This window comes from Larimichthys crocea, chromosome XVII (assembly GCF_000972845.2).
Source record: "Larimichthys crocea isolate SSNF chromosome XVII, L_crocea_2.0, whole genome shotgun sequence".
Classification (NCBI taxonomy): Eukaryota; Metazoa; Chordata; class Actinopteri; family Sciaenidae; genus Larimichthys; species Larimichthys crocea.
This window is the reverse complement of record NC_040027.1, coordinates 17,466,607-17,481,688: the sequence shown is the minus strand read 5'-3', so window position 1 is coordinate 17,481,688 and position 15,082 is coordinate 17,466,607. Positions and strand designations below refer to the sequence as shown.

The 15,082-nt window shown below is 40.5% G+C and overlaps 1 protein-coding gene across 1 annotated transcript; it reads left to right on the top strand.

The window, feature by feature from the left end:
* Window positions 1-914: 914 nt before the first annotated feature.
* On the top strand, window positions 915-13,451 carry tmem59l (transmembrane protein 59-like). The gene is made up of 8 exons (XM_010730166.3): window positions 915-1,225; window positions 2,594-2,699; window positions 3,463-3,557; window positions 3,719-3,871; window positions 10,207-10,312; window positions 10,395-10,509; window positions 11,071-11,188; window positions 12,082-13,451. The coding sequence occupies exons 1-8, from the start codon at window positions 1,061-1,063 to the stop codon at window positions 12,238-12,240; spliced, it is 1,017 nt and encodes a 338-aa protein (XP_010728468.1). The 5' UTR covers window positions 915-1,060; the 3' UTR covers window positions 12,241-13,451.
* The last annotated feature ends 1,631 nt before the right edge of the window (window positions 13,452-15,082 follow it).

Genomic DNA, 15,082 nt, shown 5'->3' with positions numbered 1-15,082 from the left:
AATCTAAATGAAGGAACAGGATGAAATATATACTGTACACTGTAAAATAAATGCTGTATACACTGACCAACCTCTATATTAGGTGTTTCTACCATTATAGCCCTCTCCTTTGTAAATAGGGTGGCCAAAATATTACAAACGCCTCTCAATACAATGCAGTCCAGCTTAACAATACCTCAAAAATAAACATAATAGTTAAATTAAGACTTCTTTGTCAGTGTCAGCAAAAACGGAAACATTTTAAGCTTCATGAAAATAGAATTATTTATAGCAGAGTTGCTGTATTGGACCACACTGGATTGTACAAGTGTACCTAATGAAGTGGCCACTTGGTGTATATGCAGTTACCATAAATTAAATGATGCCAATTCTCTCTGTGAACCTGAGACAATTAAATAATCTACTAAATACATCTTCACAAAAATAGTAATTGTTTATTTATCATTATTATTATTATTATTATTATTATTATTATTATTATTATTATTATTATTATGGTGATGCTTATTATTTAAGCACTTATAAGCAAAGTTACAGACTGCTTTACAAATAACCCATCAAACAGATAATCAGTACGTTTTTCCACTGGACTCTGACTGTTCATCTCCCCTCAGCTGATACATGTTTTGGCCCACATGTGTTGCAGCAGTATCACTGGACTGATACACACACAGCGTGTCATTGACTGTGTACAATCTGTCAATACTTCAGTAAACGGTCCATCAGTCCTCTCTGTGCAGGACATCTGCCACCCGCAGCTCGGCCCTGATCTCCAACTATCTGCCACATCTTTATGAATGTCATCACTGCCACTTTGTGCACTGCAGTGAAGGCTGCTCTGCAGGTTGTGTGTGTGTGTGTTGGTGCGGGAGGTGCAGCTTGTGCGTGATGATGATGATGATGATGATGATGCGCGTGACGCCACGGGCAGAAGCAGATCAGCGGAGCAGACAGGACCCGGGCTGAAGCAGCAGCAGCAGCAGCAGCAGCAGCAGCGCCGCCACAAAGGGAGCTTAGTGGTTGAAGCTCGACTCTTCGCTCCTCTTCTCCAAGGTTTGAGATGCTCCGGCTCGGCGGCAGGATGTGCGGCTTGTCGGCCCTGCTCTCGGTGCTTCTTGCTGGGCTCGCGGCGGCGTCCTCGGATCTGTTTGACAACCAACTGGGCGACATCAATTATTGCAAAAAACAATGCCAGCTCACCATCAAAAACAAAAGCCCCGCTAAAGTAAGTTATTCCTCTGTGCTCTGGCGTCTCTGCAGAAAGCGCATTATCAGCACCGAGCTGACAGCTTCATCCTGCTGCTGTCCGACATTTCAGCGCCTGCAGCGATGCACATACTGACAGAATATATTCAGCATTTAAAAAAAAGATGATCTTTGTGTGAAAAATATAAAACAAACATGTTTATATCTGTGCGTAATGACATGCTCCGATTTTTTTCGCTGCATCCTTTTGGATGCTCCAGCGCACAATTAGGCCGAAAATGGACGCAGCTCATTTTCTCATTTTCTTCTGCACCTTAAAGACTCGTCCAAGAAGTGTACTGCATCCAGGCAGCTCATCTCAGATGCAATAAATTGCGCCAATGATTGATCATTACTTAATCCGCAATTAAGATCGGCCAGGCCAGACTTAGCGCGTGCAGGCTGTGGAGGATCAGTGAGACTATTGTGAAACCATGAAGCAATTATCCTTTATTGACATTTTGCACAGCGTCCCACTGCTTAGACAAGGCCAGACTGGGTCCTAGCAGGACGGTGGATGATGTGAATTTCGTTCAGGAGTTGATGTGGTTTACAGCCTTGCTTAGATTTCCAGTGTCGGATGTTTTTCCTCCCTCCTCCTCCTCATCCTCCTCATCCTCCTCATCCTCATCCCCCTCTGCTGCCTTCAGGTGTGGTTCAGGCGTCCTGCAGGGCAGCACGAGCAGAGCTGCAAAGCGGATCACAGTCACCTGGATTGAAGATTGTGTTAAAAAAAAAAATAGAGACTTCTTGTGCATATGTGTCGAGTTTAGGAGTGTCACACTGGATCATAACAACAGTAGATGTTGAATAAGCAGTCGCCTTTAAACTATAAGGCTTTCACTTTCATGGTTTGGGGATAAACACCCCTCTCTGCCTCCCTGTGAATAAACAGCAGTGAAGATGATGTCAAGCACAAGGCTGTTATAAACCGCTCACAGACGCGGTCAGGGGAATCTCTTTGTCTCTCCTGTTCACAGAGAGATCACCAGAGGGCGCTGTTTCCTCATTTCAAACCCAGAATTCAGGCATTATGACAAGAGGAAGTACATAAATGTGCATCTCCCATTACCACCACCTCTTTCTCAATTTATTTATTTTTTTGCAACTTGCTCATTATCACCAGTTTTCTTTTGCAGTGACTGAAAGCTTCTTATCAACTCTTTATGACAGGCTATAATACAACAGCTGCAGCGTGCCATTAATGCCATAACAAATCTCTGTCATATTGTCTAACAAGGTTATGTTGAGTTTATGCAAGAGTGCAGGAGACATCTTTAATTTTTGTCTCCCCATCCACCACCACCCTCCACCCTCTCTTCTCTCTGTTTGTCTGGCTGGCTCGTAGGACTCCATAATGAACGCCTGTCACCGTGGTTGTCGCCTCTATTCCATCTGCCAGTTCGTCAATGGCAACGCCGGCTTCAATACCAGCAGGGAGGAGTGTCAGGGAGGTGAGTCAGTGTGTCAATCTGTCTGTTGGACTGTTTGAATGAGTCTGATGGTCTTACAGGGTACGGGTTCTTTAATATGTCGTGTCCAAGTGAATGACAGTGAAGCGAATCCTCATCAGAATCAAATCTAAATGTAGTCAGTGTCATTCATTTGAACTTGTGCAACATAATGTGCAGGTTCAACTTCTTATTCCAGTCATTTCTCTTCCTTAAACCCTAAAGCAGTGGTTCCTTTTGACAAGACAGGCAAATAAATATAAGATGGTAGACAAAATTTAAGGTGATTTCAGGTGGAATCAAAAAGACAAAAGCAGACTGCAGCTAAATTACATTCTCATGGATCTCCAGGCTGACAACTTTAAAACATTAAAATGATGAACACAGCCCTGCTTAAATATTGCATTGTTTCCTGAAAGCTGGCAGGCTCAGTGGGTATTTTCTGGGCGTTTGAGGCTGTTTGCCCTGTTTGAACTGCTGTATTGGAAATCAATGATGTGATTTGCCGTCCAGACAGCAGATGCCCCATCGCCCCCTGTTTCAATAACGGCAACGTGGAGTGAATCGTCTCCGCGGGGGCAGTCAGATACACCTCCCATGCATCTTTATCTTTCTTCCCACATAAACAGCCAGCACCTGATTTATTTCTTCATGTCTTCTACCCGACTGACTGTAATGCTGCGTGCCCACTCACTTTTGTGCTTCTTCTTTCTCTTTTCACTCTTTCATGCTTCACAACTGTCTCTCCCTCTTTCTCTCTCTTCAGCCTGCCAGGAGGCATATATCAAGCTGCTAGAACAGGAGGCTTGCAGCACCGGCTGTGCCAGCCAACCCTCTGAACCTGAGATCAAGAGGAGGAAGGTGAGAAAGCTCTGCAGTCCGTGGCTGCACACGTAAATACTGCAAGAGCAGCTCTGAGAGCCAAAGTAACTCAGGATGTCTAAATATTAATACCACTACTAAGAGCACAGATGTGTACATACACTGAAACACATACACCTTCAATGCTTTGTCATCCACAGCTCAGAGCCATGACTCTTCGCCCTAAGCCCCCCTCTGTGATGGAGGCCGTGTCCAGTTGGTGCAACGACATTGTCAGCTCTGCCCAGAGCTTCATCTCCTCCACTTGGACCTTCTACCTGCAGGCTGATGATGGCAAGGTTGTGGTTTTCCAGGTAAGATCCAACTAAGTGTTTGTCCAGGACAGGCAGACTTTGCATTATGGGACTACAGTCAGTCTCTTGCTTCATAAAAAGCATTTATCTGTCTCTGGTTTTATATTTCTACAAAGATTTCTGTGGTCTTACTGATAATTTACACAACCTGATTGTGTTTTAACATAAACCTAGATCCTAAATTTGCTCGATGAGATGTGTTTTTGATGTTTGTGGCAGCAGTTTGTTTGTAAAAATGAATAGAAGAAAGAGTTATTTCTGTGGCTGAACTGAAAAAGAAAAAGAAAGCCACTGTACACTGCTTCCAAACTTTGCTCACAAAAAATCAAGAAACAGGAAGAGAACAAGTGATCGCTGTATCTGCAATGCAGCACAGAAACACAGCAAAAAAGCCAACAGTACATTTTTTTATTTGAACGTATCAAAGTGAGTCCCCTTCCTGTTTTAGTATGAACATACTTCACACCTGATCTTATCAGTAAACAAATGTAAAGAGAAACACAGAATGCATCAGTTTAGACTATTTCCACAGTCCACAGTGCACAAATAAGAATTAATTTAAGAATTATATTAGTTATTAGTTTTGTTAATTACATTATATTCTGCTTGTAAAGCCTTTTTTATTATCAAAAGACGCAAAGAACTGAACACTGAAATCTCCATAAATGAACTAACCTTGTACACTATATAACGGCCCACTGAGTCATAACGATGGAAAATTTTAAATTAATATCTACAAAGCGTGTTCATGTCGTATGTTTTTAATTGGATGTTAAAAGCAAGCCCGTAGACTTTTATAGATCATTAGTTGAGCTAACCTCTGCTTCCTGTTAAGATAGTGAAATATATCCTCTGCTATACGGTGCTTGGTTGGCTGCCAAAACAACTCATAGCCCATTTCAGAGTCAGTGCATCTGTGAAGGTTGACTGAGCAAGGGCACACAGTAGGGTGGAGACAAGGTGGTGGTTGAATTCATTCACTCCTGCACTTTAATTGTTTATAAATGTCCTTTTAAATTATGTCATACGCCCTCAGCACCATGCATATTTGATAACCGGCAGGGCTGTCTGTGGTGAAGTCGACTCAGGACTGCAACAAAAAAAAGAGTGGACTGCACAGACTAAAGTTCTGGCTGTGACAAATAAATATTCAGATGTTATTTCTGGAATTGGAAAAGATGAACCGAATGGGGCTGACAGGCTCATTGTTCATGCCGAGGTGTGATTACCCCGACCGAGGAGGTCATATTTCGGGCCTGTTTGTTTGTCGAAGAACTGTGAAATTATTTTAATGAAATATACTTTGAAAGTTTGGCCAGTGATTATTTATTTACACTTTTAACTACTTATTTCAGTCTCCAGTGATTACATTTCATCACATTTTCTGTTATTGAAATGGCAAATTTAGATGTTTGTGCGGCCTTGGCAGGGTTTTCTATTCAAACTTGAAGGTATTGCTAAAGTCGATGCCGTAAACCACCTATGCATTAAAGCTATAATAAGATTTGGTCTGTCTTTCCACCAGACTACACAGCCATATCCTCTAAATTTCAAAACTGGTCAGAAACCTGCATCCTTGTCAGGGGTTTTCCCACTTGGATGTGACTTTGATGGCATTTTTAGCTACATAATTAAAGGGCTCAATGGGAAATGATAGTATTTATGCACCCTAACCCATACAGAAGGGCTTCTGTACTGTGTAACAGAGGAGGCTTTTTATATGCTGAAATTCACTATTAGCCAAAAGAAACTGTCTGCGGACTGATCTCATATAGAGATGCAGCAGCCACAGAACATGAAATTACCGACATTTCTTTCGGACTTGGTGATGGATGTTTGCTCTTTATGGTGGTGACATGCGGCCTGAAGCGGCGAGGGGAAGCCAGGCTCCACGAGGCTGTGAGAAGACTATCAGGCCTGTGTTTAGTGGGCAGCTGGCAAACTGCCACCAACTTGACAGATTGACTCTCCGAGTGTTGAAACAACAGAAAAAGTCCAGCTAAGTTGAGGGATAGCAGACAAGGGGGGAGGGTGGAAAACAAGCCAACGCTGACTGCAATATAAATGATGTGGATGTTCATAATGAGCTGTCTATGTATGTCCATCTGTGTGCTCATGTCTGTGTTTGTGTGACCTCAAGCTGTGAGAATAACTAGCCCCAAGCATCATGAAAACAATCAGAGAGACAAGCAGTTAGTTCAGATTATAAGGGTGGAGTAAAGTTATTCTTGGGTCACAACTGTGGTTTGGAATAAAGAAATGTTGTAATTATGAGGAAATATTGGGAAAACACAGCCCTTTACCTCAGTCAATCCCTTCTCACCACCCTCTTGTTATTTTGACAAATCAGCTCATGATAGTGCGACATTGTCAGAGCGTTTGGGACAAGAGTGAGTCGATTAAAGACTTCCTCCAACCGAGCTGTGGTTCCGCTTGCGTGCTGACCTGCAGAGCAAATTGAACTTGGTGTATGACTGAATACAGAGAGAGAGAGAGGTCCGTACCCATTTTCAATTTGACAATTGCATTAGTCATCTTGCTCGAATGAATTTTAAAGAAACAAAAACCCCGAACAGAACAGACTGAACCTGTGCAATAATAGTGTTTAAAGGAAGTGTGACTTTGACTTATGATGCTGTGCTGAAATGGAAGTCAGTGTATTTTCTCCAGCTTGTTTTACTCATCCAGGCACAAGAGACATGGAGTGACTTAAATATGAAATATGATAAGGCTGGTAATATTCTGTCTTTTACTTACTGTCACTTACTGTCATCTCTCAAATACGTTATGACCTTTCTGTTGCGTCTGTTGCTCTTGGCGACAAGTAGATTAGTTCCTACTGGAGACATAAAAAAACTAAAATAAGTCAAAAATATATTTTTCATTTTTAAACAGGGCTCAGTAATTTCATCAAGCAGCTAGGCTCTGTAGTAGCTAGAGGAGTAATAATGCATTTGTTTGGGACTATATTAAGCCATGGTTTAATACACATTGCACACACTAGTCATGCGTGTAATCTCCATAGGGGACTGGGCGTCAGGTCCACTGTTTTCTGTGTTTAATTACACAGGTGGAGGCACCATTCACTGTACTAAGAGAAGTGGCGTACTACAAAAGAAATGACACTTTGCACGTGCATGTGTGCGTGTATGTGCACACACCTGCTGGTAAAAACAGACAGCGGAGGTAAAAGATGGCAGATAAAAAGCGGGCTGATGAGATGCAGGTTCGAGGTGAGCACCAACACAAGCACGCCGAATGTTGTGTCAAAGTTAATTATTTAATCTGACGAAGAAGAAAAAAAGTTTGTAAAAGTTATCTAGCAGTAAACCTCCATATCAGCAAGCAGCTGTTGTCCTGAAGGTCTTTGTCTCTCTTTGGATTACGTGCTTCACCTAAACTAACTCTGGTGATCCTGGAGGATCATGAAGCTGGTTCTGATTTGTCTCTGATAACACAGTGAAGTGTTGAGATGAGATAAAAATGCTCAGTAGCTGCAGAGATAATTAAAAGTGATATTCAAAGCAAAATGTAGAGAATATAATCACATAGCTAGAAAAAAAGCAGTGGATATCCTCGGCTACAGTATGTCTTTAACACAGGAGTGAATACTTGTTTTTTTGTCAGATGATGAACAAATTATTCTGAGAATGTGCTGCACGTAAAAAGCATTCATAAATCTTTTGGTCCTTATTACTCATCAAATTATTGTAAACTAGGAAGGACCTTTGTCAGGATCACGTAGGACTGATGACTCTTTATCAGTGATCAGAACTGTCCACACATTTTAATAGGACGCTCTGAAGTGAATCCTCAACACTAAACCGACCATCCCACCGTACCCAGCCTGGTTGGTTACTCCACAATGTTTTCAAAGATTTCGGCTTTGACACTAGTGAGGATTTAAGAGCATATGGCGTATTTAGGATTTATTCAAAATAAACTAAATAAAAATTTTGGATAACAGCAATGGCACAGACTATGAATCACTTGACAATACAAAAAAATATTTTTTTTCAAAACATCATCTGTTGTCATTATCATAACTTCCCACAGCTAATGGATATTTTTTAATGACCACATGGGGGGTGCTGTGATTAAAATTCCGATTTTTGGCCTCCAGATTAAAAAATGTAATTTTGACACAATTAGTCCAATTTATTCTGAATATTTGCATTAAACCAGACAGCAGATACATTTTGTAACCATTCCCCCAAAATATGTAAGAAATATTCAAAATGATGATCCATGTAGACTTTTTTCTTTCTTTCTTTCTTTCTTTCTTTCTTTCTTTCTTTCTTTCTTGCTTTTGCATTCCCTCTCATAATGCGTGACAGATGCAGATCAGGCTCTGCTCGTTCTGATGGTTAGATCTCTCTGGTCTGCAGCCAATGAGAATCACCCTCCTCACATCTACCCTCGTCTCCGCAAACCTTTACACTGCATCTGGTTTCAATGCACTCTGTCAGAAAACATTGCTCGCTAGGGGTAATAAACCCGGTTGTGAAAAAAAGGTTTTGAACAGAAGAGGTTTGAAGGATTGTAAGTGTTTTGGGAAGCAAGCTAACCAGCCATGTCTCCACAGTCAACTTCAGTTCGCTGTTTTGTTATTCTGGACAAGCGATGGAAATCGTCCAGTAGAAAACAGATCAATCATTTCCTGAGTAAAGGAATGAGAATGAATGAAACTGAGAACGAATTTGGTTGGTTTCATAATATAGTGTAGGACACAGCAAGAGGTTTCAAAGTTCATTGATCCACTTAGTGTCAGAATCGATAAAAATACTGGGAGGTTGACACTACTGCAGTGGGCTATACTCTATATACTGTGTGTGTGTGTTGTTGCTGAGGCTAGCAATAGTACTGTTACCACCAACTACAGCCGCTGTTGTAGTGGAGGGAGGGTCAGCAGCAGGGAACCAAAATCCTCTTTTAATGAGTTCTCCAGGGGAACCAAAAACACTGCGCACATAATGAAACACACAACAGTGCAAATACTGGCAGCCGGCGGTGTGCGTATGTGTGTAGCGGTTATTTTAAAAAGCCATTTTTAGTTCAGTTCAGTCCCAGTTCAAGGGGCTTAACTGGACTGATTTGGGTGGATGAGAAAGATACTGTGAAACACGCAGAGACATATTGAGCGGGCAAGAACAAAGGATGGAAACCATTAGTTTCAAGCCAATTTGATAAAGTTATACAACATATTGAATGCTCAAAAAGAGATAAAAGAGTTACAGATTATGACTCAGGAGGCTTTTCTTTTTATTGAACAAAAAAGTAAATTCAGATAGAAATGGTTTAGTAAAAAGAAATAAAGAAATAACAAGCATTCATACCAAAACATTAATTTCTTATCTTCGATTTTTTTTTAATATAAGTTAGACACCTCATCATCTGTCAGGCTACAGGTTGGGGAAAGGTCCAGCAGGGCTGTAAACATTAGCTGACCTTTGACCTTTCAGTGAAGCAGAGCCAACAAAAAGTTTTAAATTGAAAAGTCCAGTTTAACAAAGTATCATGTGCTAATGTTGCACATAGGATAGCATAACATCAAGTGACTCTCAGCTGAGTGTTACATTTATCTAACACTACTATATGTCTTTCAATCAAATAATCAAAAAAATCTACAAGATTATTTTTAAAACTGATACCACTCTCATGCCTAAAGGGCAACCATAAAGCTACAGAGCAAGGTTAAAGCAACCAAAACCTGCTGCTCATCAATATTGATACGTATCGATAGTATCACTGATACGACTCATAAAACTAAATACATGACATGAGTTATTGCATTTAGCTGCACACTTTTGAAAGTTCTGCCCTGTCAGTTGTTTATATGTAAAATACTGACAGCAGTATTGTCAGCAGCGTATAATTTTAGTATCATTTTATTATATTTTACATTCAGATACATGGCTAGTTGTTTCTCCTTGTTACCGGTCTTTACGCTAAGCTTGACTAATCGCCTCAGGCTCTAGCTTTAAAATTACCATACAGACATAAAAGTGGTATCAATCTTCGTATCTAAATCTTGACAGTGCAAGAGGGTGAATAAGCATATTTTCCTAAATGTCTTATTCTTTCCTGTTTGCTGTCAAGTTCAGTTGTGTTACATATTGAAATTAAATCTCTTCACATTTCTCACATTCACTTCATCTGCTGTGGTGTTTCTCTCTTTTCATTCTAGTTTCCCAGCCAACTATTCTTAGTTGGCGCTCCTCTGTGGTCTGACCTCGCAGTGTTAAACAGATCCTTTCCTGTCAGTTCTTCTGGTGAATTACTGTGGTATAATTGGCTGAGTGTCTTTGTTGTTATTTTTCTTTTTCGCTCCTCAGAGCCAGCCAGAGATGGACTACTCTCTGCCCGAGCTGCAGGCTCCTCGGTCCAACGTGGCAGACAAACCTTGGCCTCAGGTCCACTCTCACACCCAGAGACCCCACGGTTAGAACACATATACCACACACACACTGTACAAACGCACATTTATCAGTATATGCCGGTACAATATTAATTCATTTCGCAGGTGTGAGGGGACATGGCGAGAGGGGAGCATCCAAAGCAGGAGGCAAAGGGAAGCACCCTGTTCAGCATGCAGACGACCCCACGGCTGAGCACGACTTCCTTGGCTGCATGTCAAGGTGAGCTGTAGTTGTTATCCATATAAAACATAAAAAAATAAATCAATAAAGTACTAGCCAATCATCAAACCGTCATCAAAATCAGACCACAAATTTCTTCAGTTGATTGTCAGCATGAAAATAAACTTGCAGAAACTTGAAACTTGCTTTAGATCCATCTAGCTAATCCATCCACAGTGAACATGATTACTGCATTATATCTATCATTGTGCAATGTTCAAATCAATGTGCACATTCAACTGGATTACCTTTCAAAAGGAGACAATTGATTCAGATCTACTCTCAATCTAACTCATTGTCTGTCTCTTTGAGGTAATTTTAACATAATAAAACATAATAAAAGATCAAAACCAGCTTTATGCTCTAAGGAATTTAAAGTAATTTGGATTTGGTTTGTAATTTGGTTTGTGTATGAAAGTGTATGACATTTTCACATACAATGTATTTACATCCTGGCTCGTTATATTTATTGGTGCCTTAATGTTTAGTTTCTCTGTCTCTAGACCTTTCTAGTCACGTCCCTTAACTTGTCCCCTTTTATCTTTCGTTTCGTTTCTCCAGACGTTCAGGCCTTCCACGGTGGATTTTAGCAGCCTGTCTCTTCCTGTCCATCATGGTTATGTTGTGGCTCAGCTGTGCCAGCCTCGTCACTGCACCAGAGCAGCACATTAAGACGCAGGTACACACACACACAGAAAAGGATCAACAACAATGTTAACACATGCACATGCGGGGAAGCAGTGAGCAGAATACTAGGCAGTGCGAGTAGAGGTGCAGCTATGCTGGAAATCCAGTCGTACATCGCAACATGGGTGGAGGTGCACATAATAGACCTCACCTAAAATTAAACAACTTGTGTTGCTTTCAACCAGTAGATATAGCAGTGATTCATGGGAGGCTGAGTTAACATTACTGTAATATCTAAGTATTTCCCATCCATAACAACTAGCATATTGCTGTGTAGTGCCCTGAATCACTTTATAGCTTCACATATCTGCAGTTCATAATCTGACATATTCTGTACATTCGGGGCAGCATGGTGGTGCAGTGGTTGGCACAGTCAGCGAGAAGGTTCCTGCTTCTCTGTGGCGTTTGCATGTTTTTTCTCGTGTCTGTGTGGGTTGTCTGCGGGAACTCCAGCTTCCTCCCACAGTCCAAAGACAGTGGTGACTCTAAATTGCCCGTGAATGTGAGCGTGAATGGTCGTCTCTATGTATCAGCCCTGTGATTAACTGGTTTGTCCAGGGTGTACCCCGCCTCTTGCCTAATGCCAGCTGAGACACTGATAAGGATAAGCGATAATGGAAAATGGATGGATGGGTTATGCACCCCATAGTTACTTGAGAAACTAATAAATTGTTTTTATTTTTATTAAAACACTCCATAAAATCATCACAGGAACTCTTAATGCAATCATGTGAAGACTATTTTTCCATTCCCAGTTTGGTGTTTGTGACTCAAATGTCAGAAACTAATTACTCCAGTCAAATCTTACAAGGTTGTAGGTGGAGGTATGTATGAGTGAACTTGTTTTTTCACTGTTGTCACGTGTTTCTTCTTGATTCCTTTCAGCTGAGTATCAACGGAGACAAAGAGTTTCTGGATAATGCCCACAAAGTCAACCCGTACCACCTGAGTCCTGTGATCGCCGTCGCCGTGAAACAAACAGAGGAGAGTCAGGAGGCGGGGCCGCTGCCGGTGAAAGTTGACCTCAACAAAACCTGTGTTTAGGAAGGACCAATGGGAGAGCTGTTGTCATGACTCCCAGAGTAACCATGTCTGAAATCCTTGACCCGTTGGTGAAAGGCGTGAAACAAACACAACACGGGACTCACTCAGTCACCAGAATTTTTAAAAAACATATTTTTAAGAGCATGGCACCCTCCAGTCATTTAAAATTATCATACAGAAACATCTAGCTTGGTCTTGTTGGTCTGATGGCACTTCATTTACTTGTACAGTCCAGATTTCTTCAAGTCCATCCTCAGATTTTCCTTAATGATCAGCCTGCTCATTGCTTATTGATAAGTCAGCACTCTTGTCTCAGAGCCAAGCTGGAGACAAGCAGAGAGGATGGATTACAGCCGAGAGCTCTCATATAATTTTTCATGTCTAGCATGGACAAGAGAGGACAAACGCTGAGATTCATTTTCGATTTAATTTTGCCTCGTTCTCACAGAGAGTTTGGACTAATTGATGGGTTGCTGAGAGCGAGAAAAAAAAAAAGAAAGGCGTAAAAAAAAAAAAATGAGACAGAGAGATGAATGGAAGTTGGGCTTAAACGCTTTGGCTTGTGAGCGCTGCAGGATCCAGATAGTGTCGCTCACAGTTTATGAGGTGTTTACATAATCAGCATTATGAGCTGTTAAGTAAAAAATTGGTCTAGAAATTAAAAATTTCGCCTCACAACAGGAAACAGTTCACAGGTGAGCTACACAGCCTCACCAAGTTCAGAGAATCAAAGGCATACTTACTCAAAAAACAGTATTTTATTTTTTATTTTTTTGGTCAGCTTGTTCCTGTGCGTGTGTGTGTTAGGATATGTCTGGGTGTTTGTGTACATCTACAACAGCACACATACATTCATAAGGAACCAATATTAAAAAACAAACTGGATTAAAAACTGGAATTTATTTATTTTCTCCTCTATTTATTCAGAATCATCGACATGACTTATCTGTTAAATAGTGTTATTGAAGTGCCATGTACAGTTAATTCATCATGCAAATGTAATTGCTCTGTATGTAAAATACATTGTAACACAGATTGGAGAAAGACACATAGAGAGAAGATTGCACCTATTACTGTATTATTATTATTATTGTCATTATTATTGCCATATTATTACTCTTATATCACTTCAAGAGTTCTTAGCTGTTATATGTGCCATGTGCTTTCTAATAGCTGACTATTTTGTATGTCCTAGGAGCACACACTGAAGGGTAACCTCTGTAACAATGTGTAATGCAAAGCTTTTAACATAGACCTTTGTTATTGAACGGAGTTGCACAATCTTAGAGAAGATTTTCTGTTTTCCTCTCAGTGCTTTTGATGTCCTGTAACGCTCTCTTTTCATCCAGGCTATGTAGACAATAAACCGTGCATGCAAGTGACGCTTCGATAGTTTATCTTAACCTGCCCGCCATGCCAGTTATGGCAAGCCTCTGCTGTAGACTTGTGATTTTTTGTGTTACTATTTACTGTAAACATTGAATAGAATGTGTAATGATGAATGACAATATCCTCAATATGACTTACAGGAAGGACTCTTTAATTAAAAAGCCATTCAGTCGATATCTGTGCTGGTTCAAACTGAAGGTGTATCACAAGGAATATGATACACATTTCAAACTGTATTGTTTTCTTTTTACTGGTCTGTTTATTTTCAATGAAATGATACTTACAACATGATGAAATAAAGTGTTTTCATTGTAAATAAACTAGAGAGTCAAGTGTTTTTATTTATGCATAATATAATATATAGACAATGAATAAAAAAGACAGATGGTTCGCATGATATACCTCAGTCTCCTCAGCAACTGGAGATGACTTTGACTTTTTGTACAGGACGTCCGTGTCCAGTTCATTAGGTGAACACCCAGGTATGTGGAATATTTGTTATAACAGCAGCTTGTATACCAGCCTGCACTGTTCTGGGAAAGGCTTTCCACAGCATGTTGAGGGATAAAGCTCACAGTCAGCATTTTAATTTTAATCCCGAAGGTGTTTGTTGGGGTTGAGGTCAGGGAATTGTGCAGGCCAGTCATGTTCTCTCACAACAAACTGAGAAAAAAGATCTCCTAATGGACCTTGCTTTATGCACAGGGTCCCTGTCGTGTAGAAAAAGGAATCAACATTTCTTAAAATTCTGATTAATAAAGTTAAAAACATATTATTGTCTGTAACATCACTGGATGCTGTAGTGTAAAGATTTGCGTTCTTTGGAGCTTTGTCTCGTACAAACCATGAAAAACAGCCCCAGGCCAGACTGATATCCATATAATGTAGGTCATTCATTACAACATTTAGCACTGGTGATTAAAAAAAAGTCCCAACAACAAATCTTTAGTGTGTAATACATGTTTCTGTCCACTTGATGGCAGCATAGTTTTAGTATTTGTTAAACCAGGATGGTTAATTTATTTTAGGCACTGATGCATCTGCTATTTGTAAAATGTTAAAGCTTTGTTTTGAGTTCTCCTGACTGTAAATGATAAAAGATAATATATATATGATAAATGTTTGTTTATGCATCATAGAGGAGTGATTTTATTTTGTTTCTGACATAACTTAACGTCAGCGAGAGCAGGCCCTACAGCCACAGACGACGGTTGTGCAGCTGTTCGGCTTGCTGTTTATTTCTAAATGTGCCGTCTTCTCCATACTTACAGAACTACTTAGTGAAAGAGCTGAGGAGGGCATAACAGTCGAGGAAAAATAATGGGTGACATTTACCCGACAAAAATACATTAAGCTGAAAGTTTGTTACTGAAGGGATGAAAAATGGTCACAAAAAAACATGACAGATGAGAGCTGCAGCATCAAGTGAAGGCAGATTTTTGCTGCTGGGACG

What these genes read in the sequence shown, in the direction of transcription:
- tmem59l (XM_010730166.3), top strand. Translation starts at nt 1,061, where the DNA reads ATGCTCCGGCTCGGCGGCAGGATGTGCGGCTTGTCGGCCCTGCTCTCG. An exon ending in CAGGGAGGAGTGTCAGGGAG is followed by an intron (nt 2,700 to 3,462) that starts GTGAGTCAGTGT and finishes CTCTCTCTTCAG; the next exon opens with CCTGCCAGGAGGCATATATC. An exon ending in AGCAGCACATTAAGACGCAG is followed by an intron (nt 11,189 to 12,081) that starts GTACACACACAC and finishes GATTCCTTTCAG; the next exon opens with CTGAGTATCAACGGAGACAA.